The sequence below is a fragment of the Tasmannia lanceolata genome, unplaced genomic scaffold (assembly GCF_043159265.1).
Source record: "Tasmannia lanceolata isolate RefF3 unplaced genomic scaffold, GAP_Taslan_0.1 ptg000012l, whole genome shotgun sequence".
Classification (NCBI taxonomy): Eukaryota; Viridiplantae; Streptophyta; class Magnoliopsida; order Canellales; family Winteraceae; genus Tasmannia; species Tasmannia lanceolata.
This window is the reverse complement of record NW_027518689.1, coordinates 3381142-3400210: the sequence shown is the minus strand read 5'-3', so window position 1 is coordinate 3400210 and position 19069 is coordinate 3381142. Positions and strand designations below refer to the sequence as shown.

Here is a 19069-nt window from a genome sequence, read left to right as displayed (position 1 = left end):
ATATTCTCTCTCTCTATCTAAACCAGCGGTATAAGTTCTTCCCCACTGTAAGTATGGGTTTCATCTCTACCTCCGTTTCATTTAATTTTTACTTTGGGTTGCATAATACTTTATTCAATACATCAAATTAATCAAATTAATGTGGTTTTGTACCATGCCTCATCTTGAGATGACCCGCTAAATTAACGGTTAGGATCTTAACACGAGGATTGTACTCCCAAAACACATTTCCATGATTGGGGGTGCGTAGGTTACGCTCGACACACCCACCTGCTCAAGCTAGAACAACTCATATGTTACAAAACATGCTTTATATTTCTACACTCATCCCATTGCTGTTTTTGGGGTCACAAAATTGCTTGTTTAAGTCTTTGTTTGATTCCCAATACGAGGAGACAGCGTAAGAAAAGGTGTAAACGCTTTATTTGCTTTCCAGTCTCCTTGCTCTCTTCCCCCTAAATAGGAAATGGGTTTTCTCCACCTTGTTTTGATTTGCATCGTATAATCTCCCTTTTCCTAGACAAAAATCTCTTGGGTTCTGAGTATAGGTGCGTTTATTTTCATGTTTTTGTGTTTTTAAGCTATCTCTCCAAAGGAATTGAGATGAACTCAGTGTCTGTTTTACTTTACTTTTCTTTCTTCACGAGACAATATCAGCAAATTTATTGGTTTTTCCCTCCTTTTTGAACTGTTTCAATGGGTTTTCTTGGTTATTGTTTTTGGGTTGGAGGTAGTTTGTGCCATGGATTTCTACATTTGTATATTTGCATTTATTTATTTCAATGAAAGTTAGGGTATGCAGTAAAGTGATTGATTCAATAGCTAAGCATTTGCCACGTTTTTTTGGTGTTTAAGGAAGCTAATCGGTTGCACCGGGCGTTATTTTTTTATTTTTTTGATGGGGTTTAATCAATAGATTATCTGCTTTTTAAATAGATTATCTTACTGTGTTTTTTTGTTTTGATGGGTTTTATTCAATAGATTATCTGCTGTTTAAACAGATTATCTTCTTGAGTTTGCATTCTTTAATGATATAGATTATTTTTCAGGTCTTTTTATGTTCTGTTATCCTTTTGTTAAATGGGTTTTACACATGAGAGGGTTTGGTTGCACAATTTGTTCTTAAATGTTGAAAATGGCTTGTGATTATCTTACTGTTTTTCCCTAGTATTTTGTTCCCTTATTGTTCTAGATAAACTCAGTGAGTGTTTTATTTTTCTTTTCTTTCCCCTCTTGGCGATATCTGCAAATTAATGGTTTTTGTTGGGTATTTGTTTCTGGGTTGGAGCTTGTTTCTTCCATGGATTTCTACAGTTGTATATTTGCATTAATTTTTTTAATAGAACTTAAGGTATGAAGTGATTGATTCAACTGCAAAGCATTTTCCACGTTTTTACTGAATGTTTTTTTTGTTTTTTTTTTGATGGGTTTTAATCAGTAGGTTATCTGCTGTTTAAATAGATTATCTTATAGTGTTTCACTAGTGTTTTATTCACCTCATCGTTATAGAGAGCAGCTTTCATTGCTTAATGATATGGATGATTGTTCAGGTTTTTCCATGTAGGATTAGTCTGTTATCCTTTTTTAAATGGATTTTACACATGTGTTGGTTGTACAATTTGTTCTTAAATGTTGAAAATGGTTTGTGATTTTGATTGTTGATTTGGCAGAATCAGAGGTTACTTGCTGGTTTAGACGCGGGTGGATCTTTACTCCAATTTCAGTGATGGGTATAGTGGGTAGTGATGATTTGGACGAGAACTACTCAGTCATTGGGGACAAAGAAGAAGTCGGATTTTTGGATTATGAGAATGAATCTGTCCATAATTTTGATCAAAATGAGGAAGGACCCGTCATTATTTCCAGTCCATTTCCCTTTGTCCGAGGGAAACCTCAATCTGCTTTGGTTGGAGATAGGACTGTGGATTCCGTTACACTTAGAAACAGTACGGATGAACCGATAGATATTTGGGGAGTTACGATTTTCTCTTCGAACCCTGAGAATGCTTATACCCTTTCATTGATGGAACCCCCATCGGCTACGTCCGATGTGGAAGAAATCGAGGCTTTCTTGGAATTGATGTCTCTAGAAGATCGGGTGCTTCAGCCGGACCAAACCCTCACAATTTGGCTGTCGTGCAAACCAAAAGATATCGGTTTGCACACCGCAATCGTGCATTTTAATGTGGGAGATGACAAAATAGAGCGAGTTGTTTTCCTGTTGGCAGAAGATACGGTTTCCCAGTCGTTAGCTTCAAACAAGCCATATTCAAGAGTTCCAAGGAAGAAACAAGTTGCCTTTAACAATGTATATGTAGCTGGTTCTCGCCCCACTAGGGCAGCATCGCAGGGATTCAAAAATAGGCTTCCGGAATTCCGAATACCATCGGATGTCAGGGAACTGTTCGAGAGAAAATGTGTCCCCGGGGTTATCATGGAAGGACTAACTAGAGAAAGTTATGCCGCTTACTTTTGTAATTTACTTTACATGGAAGAATTTCATATCGAGGTAATTTTTAATGTCCATAAGAAAAATCAACATTAGTAGATTGTCTTTTTTCCATTTGCTAATATTGATTTGCTCATGTAGGCGGAGATGAGAGGGTATGATATGGAGAATGTCTCCATGCGGAAGAAGGGGAATCAATTCTTGGTTCTCGAGGTCCCTGGATTGGCTGAAAGGAGGCCTTCACTTGTTACCGGGGATTATATCTGTGCCATGCTTTCTGGTGAAGATTATGGTGATGCTAATAAGTCATATCAGGTTTCTACTTATCTCCCAAAGAAACTCCTCTAGTCACTGTGCATTCTTTAGTTATCTCTGCACATCATTTAATGTAGATCACATCATCCTCTTTCAATGCTTACATTTCAAATGACTTTTGCAGGGGTTCGTTCACCGAGTTGAGGCCGATGAAGTGTTTTTACAGTTTGCAAAGGACTTTCACCAGCAATATAATAAAGGCAACTATTATAATATTAGATTTTCATATAATCGGGTGAACATGAAACGACAATATCAAGCTGTTCTCGCAGCAGCAGATTTATCGATGCAATGTCTCTTTCCATCAGAGTCTTCCAAAAGGAAGTTCATAAAAACATCCCGCTTCACGCCGTTGAACCAAACACTCAATGCCGAGCAGATTTCCTGTGTTGAAATGATACTTGGATGCAAAGGAGCTCCTCCATATATAATACACGGGCCTCCTGGTACTGGTAAAACTATAACATTGGTGGAAGCAATTTTACAACTCTACATGGAGAGAAAAAGTGCACGGATTCTTGTTTGTGCGGCTTCAAATAGTTCTGCTGACCATGTATTGAACAAGTTGATCGACAAGGATGTCGCAAGAGTTAAAGGCAATGAGATATTTAGGCTAAATGCTATTGGCCGTCAGTATGAGGAGGTTCACCCTGAGATTGTTCGATTTTGCTTTTTCGAGGACATGGTTTTCAAATGTCCTCCACTCAAGGCATTGTTACGTTATAAGATCGTCATATCCACATGTATGAGTTCATCTCTTCTTTATGCAGAGGGTATCCCTTGGGGTCACTTTTCTCACATTTTCTTGGACGAGGCTGGTCAAGTCTCGGAGCCGGAAACAATGATACCAATATCTAATCTTTGTGGAAAAGACACAGTTGTTGTGCTGGCGGGAGATCCAATGCAATTGGGTCCTGTTATTTACTCAAAAGAGGCAGAGAACTACGGACTGGGAAAATCGTACTTGGAGAGACTTTTTGAGTCCAAACTCTATGATGATAGGAACAAAAACTTTGTTACAAAGTTGGTGAGGAACTACCGTTGTCACCCTGCAATCCTTCAACTCCCTTCACAACTTTTCTATAGGGGAGAGTTGATTGCTTGCAAAGAAGAGGGAGATTCATCTTTGTGCGAGTGGGTGGACCTTCCAAATAGAAACTTTCCTGTTCTTTTCATCGGCATTCAAGGATGTGATGAGAGGGAGGGTAGTAACCCATCATGGTTTAATCGATTTGAAGTTAGTAAAGTGGTTGACATCATCCAGAAGCTAACAGACAGTGCTTATGTAAGCGAAGGAGATATTGGAGTGATAACTCCTTACCGCCAACAAGTATTAAAATTAAAGAAGGTCCTTGAGTCGCTAGGGATGGATAGTGTAAAGGTTGGGAGTGTCGAGCAATTCCAAGGACAGGAGAGGCAGGTCATCATAATATCTACTGTTAGGTCGACCGTAAAACATAATGAGTTTGACAGAGTACACCATCTGGGATTTCTTAGCAATCCAAGGAGATTTAATGTTGCCACCACACGTGCTCGATCACTGCTGATTATTATTGGAAACCCATATATTATTAGTAAGGTATTATGCTCTGGAAACTGTTCGGTTGAGATTAAATCTTTCTGTTACGTTTCCATCTTCTTTTCCTTTTATTTGCATCTCTAATTGCTTTTGAGATGATTTATGATTTTTATTATTTCCTTCATTAGTCTGTTCTATATCATTTGTGTGCGGTACAATCCTCATTGAAGATTTTTCTAGTTGGATATTAACCTTGTGCAGAGATTCAAATCTTAAATGATTTCATTATACATTGAGAATTTATGCTATTCATAGTTAAATAGATCTTCTTTGGTTTGTCGCAATAAAGACTTGCTGATCTGCTGAAGTTTTTCATATAATTGTCTTCACGCTTTTGATATTTTAGTGATTTGCTCTACTGAAGTTTGGACTGTTTTATCTGTTTTATTAGTTTTTCAAATAAATGCTGGTTGACGCTGTTTCCACTTTGAATTATGGATTGGTAGCTTTCATTGATGTTATATATGCATCTTGGTGCACTAAATTTGTTGGTCATTTTCTCTTTGATAAACCGTTTATCTATTGCACCTACTCTGATTCCCTGTGATTAGAAATATTGGTACATCTTTGAAAATATTTTACTTCCTAGTTCCTACATTCCGTTGAATTTTCCAGTTAGAATATGTACCAATTCACGGATTGCAACGATTATAGGTGACAGTGTTTTTCCAAATGTTTTTTTCCGGTGCTTCTTCATTCAAATTTAAGGCCCTTTTTTTATTGCAAAAAAAGTTCGGAAAAGTTTGGAAACACTTGCCCATTTTCCCGTGTTTGGTTCTTGTTGTAAAAAAAATTTATGGGAAAAATTTTCCATCTAGAAAAAATGTGGCTGGATTTCTAATCCCAAGCTAGTTGTAGGGCCTTTGCATGGAAGTGCTCTAATTGGTCGATGATATGTGCGCTAAACACAAGGGCATCTTCAACTGCTAACCCTGGTTTAGTGTAGCATCTGTTGCAGCCTTGTAGGGCATCTCGTTCCACAACATTAAACTCAAACAAGATGCACCAAAATTTTCCAAACGATGAGCTAAAGCATTTCATTCTCTATAAATATGGGATGAGTACTCAACACCAACAAATCAGACATCTCTCTAAACAAATGTTTGAATATCAAAGGTGGGGTCGATTCCATTTTAATGCAGTGAATTGTGTTTAGGGTAGTGTTTTAAAACGCGGATGCGGGTCAAAATGCGGAATGCGGTGGCAAAACGCGGAACGCCTCCAAGGTAAAAGGGATTCGACTCGGGGGAGTCCACGATGACACCGGGGGAGTTTTAGAACTATGGTTTAGGGAGTCACCCTCAATCCACGACTTTGTCTCACCGATTTGGGCAACTAATCTAATACAATTCCAGACAGCAAGAACCTTCGTCCCCACAACATCACAATTTGCACAAGTACCTACAAATGAAGTGACACCTTTGAGTTATAGGGTCATAGAAGACGTCCCATCTAGAAAAAATGTGATGTTATTTCTAATCCTAAGCGAGTTGTAGGGCACTTGCATAGAAGTGCTCTCATTTGTTGATGACATGGTTTTAAATTTCGACCAAAATTCGAAATTTTGGGTTTTGGTCGAGACCGAAACCGAAATCGGTAATACCCGAAATGGTAGTTTATTTTGGCCGAATTTTTGAAATTTCATCCAAAATTTATGGGATTTCTTTTTGATAATTATTTAATATTATCCCGAAATTTCGGCCGAAAATCTGTACGAGATAAGATTGCCGTTAATTTGGTTTCGTCGGATTTCAGCCGAAATTTCGGTTTCGGTCCGAAACCGAAATTTGAAACCATGGTCGATGATATGTGCGTTTTGCACAAGGTCATCTCAATCCATGACTTTGTCACATCGAGCTTGGCAACTAATCTAATACCATTCCAGACACTAAAAACCTTCCTCTCTGCAACATCACAATCTCCACAAGGACCCACAAATGACAGGAACACCTAACTGTTATAGGGTTGGAGTAAGAACAACCCCCCCTCCGTTATCTCACACCAATACAACACACACGCCACCTGGAAAAAAAAAATTCATAGCTAAATAAATCATTTTGGCTTGTAGCAATAAAGACTTACGGATTTGTTCAAGTTGATCTTATAATTCTCTTCACGCTTTTGATGTTTCCTTGATTTGCTCTACTGAAGTTTGGACTATTTTATCTGTTTTTATTCGTTCTTCAAATGAATGCTGTGTTGTTGTTGCCAATGTTTGAGTTATGGATTGGTAGCCTTCATCGATGTTGAGATATGCATCTTGGTGCACTAAATTTGTTGTACCCTTTCTCTTTTGTTCTAATAAACCATTCACTGTTGCATCTAATCTGATTTCCATCGTTCCTTTTTTTTTTACAGGTTGGAAATATTGGTACATCTTTGAAAGTATTTTTCTTCGTGCATTCTCTTGAATTTTTCATTTAGAATATGTACCAAGTCACAAATTGCAACTATTGTAGGTGATTTTGTTTTCCATATGTTCTTTTTTCTTGTGCTTCTTCATTCAAATGTGAAACAAATAATAATACTGCCTTAGGTACAAGATCTCGACTCTAAAGCCTTGTATGGATTGCAAAAAAGGTTTGGAAAAGTTTTCCAACATTTGCCCATTTTCCTGCGTTTGGTTCTTGTTTAAAAAAAATTGTTGGAAAAATTTTCAGTCTAGAAAAATTGTGACGTGATTTCTAATCCTAAGCGAGTTGTAGGGCGCTTGCATAGAAGTACTCTCATTGGTTTATGATATGTGTGCTTCACACGAGAGCATCTTCAACTGCTGCCCCTAGTTTAGTGCAACAACCGTTGTAGGGCATCTCGTTCCACAACTTAAAACTCAAACAAGATGCACCAGAATTTTCCAATCGATCAGCTAAAGTATATCATTGTCTATAAATATGGGGGAAGGGGCGCTCAACACTCAACAAATCATACATCTCTCTAAACAAATGTCTCCAAGGTGGGGTCAATTCAATTTTAAGGTAGCGAATCGTGTTTAGGAAGGAACACCGTAGAGTTGTAGGGTTGGAGAAGCCCAGCCCTCCCACCCCCACCCCCACCGCCATGACCACACGCACCAATACATGTCACTAATAGTAGTAAAAATCTTAGTACTACTGTCAAAATTTAGCCTAATCTAACTTAAGAAGGGGGAACCCACACCTCGGGGGATATGATGGTGGGGATGAACTCTAGGCAAATTCAAATCCAATTAGTATAATTTCGTGAAGAAACACACTAGAAAACCATTTGATTTTAAAAGCACTTAGACATTTCAACGATAATCTGTTTAATTAAGAGAGATATTTACCCAATTATCTACATTAAATGTTTTAATATTGTTTTGAAATCAGTTTTGAAACTACTAGTGAAAGATATTAACGAGATTGGGATTTCCAATCTATCTTTCATCAACCAAATCCAAGTCATGTGAGGAGCATCATCAAAAAATGAAATGTAATATTGATAACTAGCATATGAAACAATGGGAGCATGCCCCTAAACATCAAAGTGAATTAACTGAACGGTACAAATACAAAGATTATTTAAACTATCTGAATAAGTAGAGTGCTGGTGTTCTACAACTCACATGTTTCACATGTAAACTTATCTCAATTTACAGAATTTAAATTATGAACCAAAGAGTTGAGACTCGAGAATTAATAACGAAGGCCCAGGCGATAGTGGCAACGATGGAGGTCATCTTTATGTTGACTCAATAAAGCAACATAAGGGTGTGAAATCTGAGGATCCAGGAGTTACAAGTCACATGTTCTTCATCTGCAAATCTTGATAAACACAACTATATGGAAAGAAATGGTGCTATAATTCAGTTTTTTTGTTCAAGGAAACTAGCAGACAAAAGATTGGTGAACAAATTAGGTACTTGTAAGATGGAAGAGTCAAGGAAGGAGAAACAGGGATGCTTCCCTTACCATTGCTCTTGGCAAAGAGTACCATCAACAAGACGAACATTACTAACGAAGTTTATGTTAGAGACTAAAATAACTTGGACGTACCACACACATGGTCACTACCTCTGAGCCAATTACCCATTGTTTTCAGATAGAGAATGAATAGTATGGAGGGTTGTCAAAGTACCTCATTTTTTTTTTTGAAATGGTGGAAACATGTTACTTTCGAAATGGCGAATGAATAGTATGGAGGGCTATCAAATTATGTCCCTGTGCAGGAGAGGTAGTGCAAACTGTGGGCATACCGAGATGGTTTGTATTCAGGAAACGAAGTTAGATGAGATGAACATAACGGTGATCGGGGAGATGAGATGTAGAGTCAGTTGGGATTTTGTTGAGTTCGAGGCTGTGGGATTGGCTGGAGGTATTCTTATCATCTGGGACAGTTCGGTTTTTGATTTGGCATATGTTTTTAGAGGCAGATTCTCTGATATGGTTGTTAGAAAGACGGCTGATGGCTTGGGCTGGACCTTCACTGGTGTGTGTGGGCCCAACCAGGTTGTGGATTGTGTTTCCCTCTGGGAAGAGTTGGATGGACTCGGTAGCAGATGGTTGAACCTTTGGTGCATCCGAGGCGACTTTAATGTGACTAGATTCATTGAGGACAGGGCCGATAGTAGCAGGAGCACTCCAAGCAGGTTGGCATTTTTAGATTTTATTTCTAAACACGAACTCATTGACCTCCCTTTGAGTGGAGCCCAATTTACTTGGACCATTGATCATTTCTTGATACGCCCCAAATTTATTATTTCCTACTTCTGATGTCTGCCAAGTTGCCTTGCCCAAAACCACGTTGGATCATTGCCCCATTCTTTTGGATCCCTGATTGGAGTCATGGGAGTCGGCCCCACTATGGTTCGAGCTAACGTGGTTGGAAATGCCTAAAATGAAGGAGAAGTTGGTTGAGTGGTCGAATGAGTCCATTACATTTGGGTCGGCAGATGTGGCTGTTAACCAGAAGCTGCGCGATGTAAAAAAAAAAAGCAAACTCAAGGAGTGGAGTAAGGCTAATCTCGAACTATGGTTAAACGAACAACCTTGGTTGGTGTTTAGAATCCAGGAAATTTGTTGAGCAGAAGAGAACATGTGGCTAATAAGAAAGAGTTGAAAGAGATTGGTTGTCTGGTGCAAACCTCGGTTCACATGTTATTTTAGAGAACTTCAGGAACATAAAAGTGTCTCAACCTCAATTAAAACTGCACATTCATTCCATGAAAAGATTTAAACATCCAAAATTAATCAACTTACCAACTAGGGCATGCATAGATTTAAAGCTTCTGAGTTAATTTACTAACCAGTTAAATTCAATCAAGTTATAGTTTGCTAACACATAATCATGTCAAAGAAATCAGATATGTAACTAAGATGAAACAATAATGTTAGTCTTTCCATAATGTGAAAAAAGATATAAAATAAACAAAGCTAAGGCCTAAAAGTCTAAGGCAATGTTGTAAATTTCGTTTCGGTGGCCATTTCGTTTTGGCCACCGAAACAAAATTTCGGAAAATTTCGTCGAATTCCGGTAAATTTCGGCCGAAATCCAGAACGAAACAAAATTTTCGTCGTTTCGTTCCGGTTTTTGGCCGAAACCGAAACTTTTGTCCATTTCGGACGAAACGAAACGAAATTTACAACAGTGGTCTAAGGTATGGCTAGAAAAGGGCCGGGTTAAGAAATAGGGTGTAAATGGAAGTCTATAGAGGGCATTGGGTATTAAAGGTCAAATCTCACCTGATCGTGTGTTCCTCGGACTTGAACCCTGTGGAGGAGAAGCTCCCAAGAAATGATGGAGAGATATCAGCAGCCACCGTCCGTCCAAGGGCTGTATCAGCCATCGTTTTAAATTTCGACCGAAATCTGAAATTTTGGGTTTCGGTGGAGACCGAAAGCGAAATCCGTAATACCCGAAACGTTACTTTATTTAGACCAAAATTTTGAAATTTTGTTTCCTTGGTCCGAAATTTAAGGAATATCACCAAAAAAATCTGGATTTTATTCATTATTTAATATTCTCCCGAATTTCAGCCGAAATTTCGGTTTCAGTGAGGACTGAAACGCATTCAGAAACCGAAATTTGAAACCATGGTATCAGCCACCAATGATGAAGAAAGGAGCGGGTAAATGATGGAATTGCATAAAAATTAACCTGGAGCAGCAAAGTAACTTGAGAGAGGAAGTGATGGCCGGAACTGCTGTAAAATGTGTAGTACAACAGATCTAGTAGGAAATCAGCAATAAAATAGAGCTTGAACAGCAGCTATAACAACTGGTTGTTCATCGAGGGGAAGAGAGCAAAACGGGGGAGGGAGCCTATGAACGTAGGTTATTGTTTGAAGGCTGCAGGAGAGGATAAGGGGGGATGTCGGCTACACTTGGGTGTATGGAGAAGGCCGACTAACAAGGGAGGGGAGGAAAGAAGAAGGGAAAGGTAGGAGGGGGCTGTTGACTGCTGGAAAATTTCTAGACTGCAGGCCGATAGGTGTAGGGAGGCAAAACCCGGAGGGATAAAAGACAATTGTGGAGGGAAAAGTAGAGGAGAAGAAGCGGAGAGAGGGAAGAAAGGGGGCGAAGGGAGAAAGGAGAAGGGAAGAGGGAAAAAACCTATGGAAGGAAGTGATGCGATTCAACCTTGTCCACCTGCCATTTTAGAGACATTTTATGGCTAGTTTCTATTTTTGAATATGTAAGCTAGTTTATATTTTGTACACACCTTCTATTCTTTGTTGCTAATTTTTGGAGTCTAGATGTGGGGGTTATCCACATCATCTGGGGCCCACACCACCTCATCATGTGCCATGACCATATTAGCCTTGAGCTAGTTATATCTTTGTCTTTTAAGCAGAGGTATTTAAGTTATTGATTAATAACTTCAATGCACATATATCCTATTGGCTAGTAGGGTGTGTGAGTCATCGCAAATCTGAATTCAAAGAAAAAATTCGAGCCGCTAAATTACCGCTCAGTGATAAAGCAGTAGGGGTGCAGAGACAGCCAGGAGGTTTGCCTAGAAGCAGCCACCCTTGAAAGAGTGTGTAATAGCTCACTGATCGAGCGCTCTTGTGCCGAAGATGAATGGGGCTAAGCGATCTGCCGACAGCTCAAACCTCATTCTTCTGCAAGATGTTACGGATCAGCCTCACTCTTCAGGCCAACAGCTTTGCTCAGCATCTTCTGTTGGTCCGGTACTGGATGTAGTTTTTCCCTCGGCAAGATGCCTAATATTTATAACGCTTTGGTAGTTAGGGATCGAGATACTGTCGGTCAGCAAATTAATGTGACTTGTGAGGTACAACAATTATTAGGAAATAATCGAGTTAGAGCTATAGCTATGAGAGCTACAGATGGTCTGATGAGAGGAATGGAAGTGATTGACACATGAGCCCCGCTAAGTGTTCCAGTCGGTGGGGCTACACTAGGATGAATTTTCAATGTTCTTGGAGAGCCTGTTGATAATTTAGGTCCTGTAGATAGTCGCACAACATCTCCTATTCATATGTTTTTTCCAACCTTCAACCCTCTTTTCTAGGTTCATCGATATTGAATCAATCGAACACACTTCGATTTTGAATCTGCAGAGGGATTTCAAGAAATGGCTCCCAGATTATAAATGCCATGTAATGCAGCAATAGTTTTTTATTCAATCGTACCTAATAGAATCGAATTCTATTAGATATAGTGAATGGTCTTATCAATACACAAATGTATAACTCCCCAAGAATTTCAATTGCGCTTATATTCATCACTGTAGGAATTGGGTTCAAGCCACCGCTACATCCATTTCATTAGGAATTGATGATCTTTTAACAATACCTTCTAAGGGATGGCTAGTCCAAGATGCTGAGCAACAAAGTTTGATTTTGGGACACCATCATTATGGGAATGTACACGCAGTAGAAAAATTACGTCAATCCATTCCACTTACCCCTTTATATAAGAGGCCCAAGAAGGGCCCTTATTGACAAATGTGCACCGCTATCTCCTTCTTCTTACTCTTACTTTTCTTCTTCTTCTTCCTCGTCCCTTCCTCCCCTATTCCTTCTTTCTTTTCTTCACTTCTTTGCTTCTCTCTTCTTTTCTTCCGTCTCTTTCCCTCTTCTCTTCTTTCCTCCTCTCTTATTTCTCTTTACTCCCCACGGATTTTTTCTTCTTCCAAAACCGTGTGACTGGTTGCAATGTCCGATTGCACCAACCCTCTTTCGTCTCTCTTTCTTTCATCTACATCACCTCTATTCTTCTCCCTGTAGTTCCCTCTTTCTTTCTTGATCGCTTCCACCTCTCTTTGCTGTCCCTGCAAACTTTTGGGACTGTTAGAGAGTAGTTTAGGGACCGTTGTTCATCACAAAGGCCCCATTTTCCCATCCTTCTCCTTATTTCTTTCCCTTTTCCAGTCCCTGTTGTATTTTTCCTACCACATAAAGACATCCTGCTGTTTATGGAGATAATTCATTGATTTCCTCTCAGTTTTGCACTTCCTTGTTGCGGGTTTTTCATCTCGTATCAATTTTTTTTTCCGTTCGGGCTGCACACGAACAAATTCTTACCGTATTTTCCACCCCAGACATCATCTATTGTTGATTGCTGCTGCGTTGGGACCCTTCGGAGCTTCCGGGCTTCTCCACCACTCTCTTGGACCTTTGGCCTACGAGATTCGGGGCAAATGTGCTTACTTTTCCAGGTGAGATCTTTCCTACCACAATCTTTGCCATATTTGACCCTATTTTGAGTTACCGATACCCTTAAGACTATTATCTTTACATATACCTTATCCTCTTGCCTATTCTCTCTAGTTTGATGGTTACTTTGGCCCTGAATTTTTCATTTTATTTATTTTCAGATTTTATCCAGACCATGCACCATTGCTACCCATATTCTACTTTATTGCTAACTTTTGGTGTACTTGTTAAGATCATTGACGAAAATTATTATTATTTTTTAAAAAAAGATCATTGACGAACCGCCGTGCTTGCACCAATTTGGTTTCAGAGCCCAACGCTTAGATTCCTACTCGCTTCCAGAACCATATACCTCTTTGGAATTCGATAGATTTTCGTTTAGGGTTTAGAGTATCATTCATCTTTGTCAGTGTTTTTAAGTGGTTTATACTTTCTAAAAATAATAAGTATGCGGTTACTAAAAATAGTAAGTTCGTATTTACTAAAAAATAGTAAGTACATACTAATAAAAATAGTAACTTCGTTTTTTTAATTAGTTATGTATAGGTCATAGGTGATGTGGACAACCCCCACATCTAGGCTAAAATGCATAAAAAATAGAAATAATCCTTACTAATCAAGTCTCTAATAGCATGCCAAATCAACTATAGAGGCTGATCACATCAGTTCCCCCTATATGGGAAGAACTCGACTCCGACGAGTAGAATTTTGATATGTGCGGACACAGGAGTCGTTATATCTGTAACATGTCTTACCGTGAACCTGTTCGTCCTTGCCAACAAACTAAAATAAACCATTATAAAATTAAAAAAAAACTTTCATAAATCAAGAATGATAAGTTGACAGCTAAAATAAACTTAATAACTTGCTGTGTCAAATCTACTCTAGTTCCTGTCACAACTTGAAGTATTGGATATGAGACTTAAAACACTTATTGCAAATGCTCCCAACTTTGGTGTCTTGGATCCAAAGTGGATATACTAGTCACCTACAATAAACACTTGACATTTTATTAGAATTAGATAGCAGTAATACATAATAAATAAAAAAATCAAGGTAAGATGTCAATTTAACTAACAACTAAATACTCGAAAACTTCAAACTAAATCTTATCTGTTGAAGGCTTGTTCCTTGTATCAATGGATATGCATGTACCAAACTCACCTTCATCCATCTCTTTTAAATCAAGCGAGACATCTGCCATAACAAACTTTTCATCTCTCATTCCCAACATCTTATCCATATGCTAATATAGACCATCTTTTCCCTCATCCACATAGGAGAAGCCAACTGAGTATCTGAGCTGGGGATTTAGGTAGTAGGGTACATGCGTGGAGATGATGTAACTGGTTCGTCCACATTTCTAGGAGTCTTCTACATAGCTCTAGACTTCGAAAATGTTCTCTTCTTCTAGGGCTGTCTTGAGCCTCCTTTAGCCTTATATAAGGGGAACAAATGAGCTCAACTGTCACCCCGTGACATGGTGCTTGAAGATTGTAGGCGGATCAATGTCTAACTTGGTATTTCTTACTATTGTTCTTTTCCTTTGCCTCAAAGCCATTGATATTTTGGTAGTATACCCTTGAATTGAGGTTGAAAACCCAAGATGAGTTTCTAAAGTTAATGTCAGAAAAATTAAATTGACAAGCAAATTAGAAATAATGATAGAAAACTTAGAAGGATGATGTTGGAATGAGGCAAGCCATGGTCTTATTTGTCCATTGTGTTATTTGTAGTTAGCTAGTATGTTTGTGTTCTTTAATATATATATATATATATAGGGACTGATATCTGCATGACCATGTTTTCATATTGTGACGAACTGACCTTTACATGTTTTAACCAGCTGTCAACAGAGTTTGTTGGGAATTGTAATAGGCTTTGACAGCTGGCTAAAGCATGTAAACCATGGTAAGTTTGTCCCATTATCAAAAGATGGTTGTGCGGATATCAGTAGCATGTATATATACACGCTAGCATTCTTGGCCCATGCTATGCATGAGTGTAAAATAATGGGCTCTACCCCATCAAAACGTGATGTAAAATGGTAGGTCCCACCCAATGTATGGGTTTGAGTGGATGTGACCCATCCTGTCAAAATATGGTGTAAAATGGTGGGCCCCACGCTATGAATGGATTTGGGTGGAGATAGTTGGCCCAAGGTTCTGAAAATCCGAATCGAGTCGTAAATCGTAACAGGGTTCGAATTGTATCGAATTGTAAATTGGATCGTAAATCGTTAGATTTTTTCAGATTTTTATTTAAAAATGAGAAAAAGTATTTATTAAAAAGTATAAAAATGTAAAAAATAAGAATAAAATGAGTAATTATCTATTTTCTATTTGAAACTATTAAGTTAAATATAAAATTCCATGATTAGTAATCTGAAGCACAAACCATATTCATCGCACAATAAATGTTAAATTTTAAAGTGTATTTTATGGGTAGCTTTTAGTTTATTTTATTTTGAGAGGTGTAGTGAGGACAAAGATGTATTTTGTGTCGATGGGCATTTTGGTCTTTTGTTGGCCTAGCTTGCACATGTGTGAGCCACACAAGTTTGCTCCATCTTTTCCCACTACCCACCTATTTCAAATTCAAGCCCTTACTTGGAACTCCAAACCCACCACTTCCCTAAGCATTAAAGACTCCACTTTCCCACACCGACTACCACTTACCTAAGCCATTCACTCTCTATTTTCCTTTGACTAAGCCTATTCTCATTTACTTCTTTTTGGTAGAGATTCTCCATTATCTACCTACACCTCCATTGAAGCTTCATTGAAGCTCTCTTGTGTGCAAGCTTGGGTTTGAAGCAAAGTGTCAACTTTCACATATTTTCTCCTAGTTTTGAAGCTTTCTTCTATCTTTTTGTTCTTGTCTTGTCTTGTGTTCTTCCATCATATATATTGAATTACATCTTGTTTGGGCATTGTTCTTCTTCTACTTTGGTTGTTCATTTTGAAATCACAATCAGTTCTCAAGAATCCAAAACAGACAGAATCGTAAAAATCGCATGATTTAAAGTTGAACCGTACTTGAATCGTAAGATTTTTATGGAAAAAGATTATTCGTCTGAAATGAATCGTTCAACCCACGAACCGATTTGAATCTTACGATTCAAATCGTAAATCGTAAGATTTTAACAACAGAGGGTGGGCCCATATGCCTGTGTTTGAGTATAGATTGTGGGCCTTACCATATCAAAACATGAGGTATAAAATGGTGGCCCCACTTATGCTATGCATGGGTGTAAAATGATAGGCCTCACCTTATTAAAAAATGTGTTGTAAGATGATGGGCCCCATCCATGCTCTGCATGAGGTGTAAAAAATTGCACCATAAAAAAATTCCAGTAATTTTTTGGTGGTAAAAGCTTTCCAATAAAAAATTCTCTCGGAAAGAAAACGAATGAGTGGGAAGAAACATGGTTAGTGTATTCGTATATACATACATACATACATATCTGTTAGAGATCAGAAATATGCTAGTAAGTTCTAAATAAATCTAAGATATACCTTCGTAAAACTGGTCACAAGTCTCAAGATTTTGATGTAGCCAGCACATTATTATTGGAAAGCGGGCATATTATTGGAAAGCAGACATGTTCGGAAAAAAATAATGTTACTAACTTATATTAACTTCTTGTGTCTTCTTTGCGGAACTTTCTCATGTTGACAAGTAATTTGAGTCGTCCTAATTGTGTTGTAAGTTGGAGCACTCACTAGCATAGTGGTTGTGAAAGATTTGAGTTTCTTGGCCAAGTGCCATCATGGTTCAAGTATTCCTTGAATGTATCTTAATTGAGCCAACCAAAAGTGAAATGTTCTGGTTCTCTGAAGCAGTGATTATCGTTTGGCTTTTTTTATTTGATTAGAACCTTTTCTAATTTGTGAATACACAAGTTGTAGTCTCTTATCTGATTGCAAAGAATGCATGAGAAAACAAGTCTTGTTTGTGTTTGACAGGACCCACATTGGGATAAGCTCTTAAGGCACTGTTCAGACAACAACTCTTATCAGGGCTGTCCTCTCCCTCCTCCAGAAAAGCATGATCTCTATGATGAAGGCCTCTCTTGGGATGATAATTTCAATGGTGATGAGGTCCCCAAACCATCCTTTGATGAGGGTCCATCTTGGGGTGATGAAGGCTCTTCTTGGAAGGATAATTTCAATGGTGATAAGATCCCGAATCCATCCTTTGATGAAGGCCCTGCTTGGGGTGATGAGCCCGTTAAGGCTGCAGAGACACCTAAGCCCTTTGTCGATGAAGCTGAATGGTCAGATGGTTGGTCCTAACTCTCCTTAAGTTGAAATCATGGAGTCAACATTTCCAGGCAAGTTTATAGAATGAGCTTATTTTTTTTCCCACCTTTTTCTGAATATGAAAATAGGATTAAGTATACATATGAGGTCAGCCCTTGAAAATTGATAGATTTTTTCCTATGATTTTCCATTGAACCACTTAACCATCAGAAAAAATTCAATCAATGCACCTCCTGTTTTGTTAAAAAAGGATGTGTTCCTAGTTGCTCTGTGTATGCACTATAATACAAGAAAGTGGGCTTAGTCGTCGAGGCCAAATCTTGCGTCCACCAAAGTGATTAAAATACCCTTACGCCCCTACTTTTAGGGTAAATCTTCAAAGTAATACCTAGAGATCTCCGGCAACCGGATGCTACCAATGCCAACTTGAGTCTCTCAACCCAGCTCTAATACGGCATGGGGGAAAGTCTGGACGGAAAAGGCAGTCTGCCATCCGCCATCCACCATAAAGCAGATCTAAAATCTAATGTATGTATTGGATTGGTTTTCCAGCATCCGGACTTTCCTCTAATACCATAATAGCTGGGCATAAAGACTCTGGTTGGAGTTTGTTGCAGGTGGCTGTTGGTGATAGTGTTAGTAGAGATGTCGTTTATTTGAAAATTTAATCCTGAAAAAGGGTATTTTAGTCATTATTCACCATTTTTATTTCCAGAACGGAGTTTTATTTTGGAAGTGTTTTCCTAGAAAATATCATTCAAATTCCCTATCATCGATACGTGCAGCTCAATTCTTTCTTCGCGGTTTCTCAAATTGACCAAATCACTTTTGTCCTCAAAACACCTCCACTTGCCCAAAGCTCTCTTCCCCTCTTTCTTACAACCTGCCCTCTTCTCATCCTTTTAGGGTCAGTTTGGTTGCAGGTAATTACTTCATAGAGTAGTGGTGGATTAGAAACCACATTTTGGTAGTTTTTTGCTTGGATTTTGTTAGTAGTTTGTTGGTATGCTACAAAAGGACAGACAAGGGGGAAGCAAATAGACAAGCCAAATAGTCTTATGCAACCAACCAGAGTATTTTGCTGATGTGGCAGCCACATACCACACAAAACCCTTACAAAACCCGAGATATTATGCAACCAAACAAACCCTGAAGACCAGCAATGTACCACCATATGAGCAAATCTTCCCTTTTAGGATGCTTTAATAGACAATGCCCTGCTTCTAATCTTCGAAATCTCTCAAAGCTTTATTTCACATCTTTTCTTTTTTGCAGTGACTGCAGAATAAAGTTTCTCATTGGATTAAGTTTTCTTAGAATGCTTAAAGTTGCCATGTCTTGAATGCAACATTGGTCATGAAGCTTGGTTAAGTAAACTTTGGGGATAGATGGTTCTTTTGTTCTTTTTGTTGAAGTGAAGAAAAACCTGTTTTGGCTTTTGATGGTTCATTGATCTTTCCTTTCAAATACAAGTCACTACTGTGGCTTCAATGTTTGGCATCTCTGCATTTGGTATTGATGTACATGCCAGTCTATTAAGTCACTCTTTCACATCATTTTAATATCCAGGAGATGTGAATTTTTTTTTTTAAACTGTGTTTGAAATCACTGTTTCACTAATTGGATGGTTAGGATTCTTTTGAAGTGGCCTCGGTCTGCCATATTCATTTTTTTCCGCCGTCCTTTTGTTTTGGATTTTGAGAACCGATTATGAGTCCAAAACTGATTATTGGACTCAAAATTAAACGTAAATTTGAGTCCAATAATCGGTTTTAGACTCACAATCGGTTCTCAAAACCCAAAACAGACAGGGCCTTAGA

At 38.4% G+C, this 19069-nt stretch overlaps 1 protein-coding gene across 4 annotated transcripts; it reads left to right on the top strand.

Moving 5' to 3' along the window:
• Nucleotides 1-309: 309 nt before the first annotated feature.
• On the top strand, nt 310-18744 carry SDE3 (P-loop containing nucleoside triphosphate hydrolases superfamily protein). Of its 4 annotated transcripts, none has more exons than XM_077391638.1 (7): nt 310-410; nt 1671-2509; nt 2591-2764; nt 2889-4343; nt 6702-6728; nt 16953-17320; nt 18525-18744. In XM_077391638.1, exons 2-6 carry the CDS (start codon nt 1727-1729, stop codon nt 17280-17282), a joined length of 2769 nt encoding a protein of 922 aa, XP_077247753.1. In that variant the 5' UTR covers nt 310-410; nt 1671-1726; the 3' UTR covers nt 17283-17320; nt 18525-18744. The 4 variants fall into 4 exon arrangements, with proteins under 4 accessions (XP_077247753.1, XP_077247752.1, XP_077247750.1 ...); XM_077391637.1 differs by having other exon boundaries at nt 342-548; XM_077391635.1 differs by lacking the exon at nt 310-410 and adding an exon at nt 597-730.
• Nucleotides 18745-19069: the final 325 nt, after the last annotated feature.

What these genes read in the sequence shown, in the direction of transcription:
- SDE3 (XM_077391635.1), top strand. Translation starts at nt 697, where the DNA reads ATGGGTTTTCTTGGTTATTGTTTTTGGGTTGGAG. An exon ending in TGGAAGAATTTCATATCGAG is followed by an intron (nt 2,510 to 2,590) that starts GTAATTTTTAAT and finishes TTGCTCATGTAG; the next exon opens with GCGGAGATGAGAGGGTATGA. An exon ending in ATATTGGTACATCTTTGAAA is followed by an intron (nt 6,729 to 16,952) that starts GTATTTTTCTTC and finishes TGTGTTTGACAG; the next exon opens with GACCCACATTGGGATAAGCT.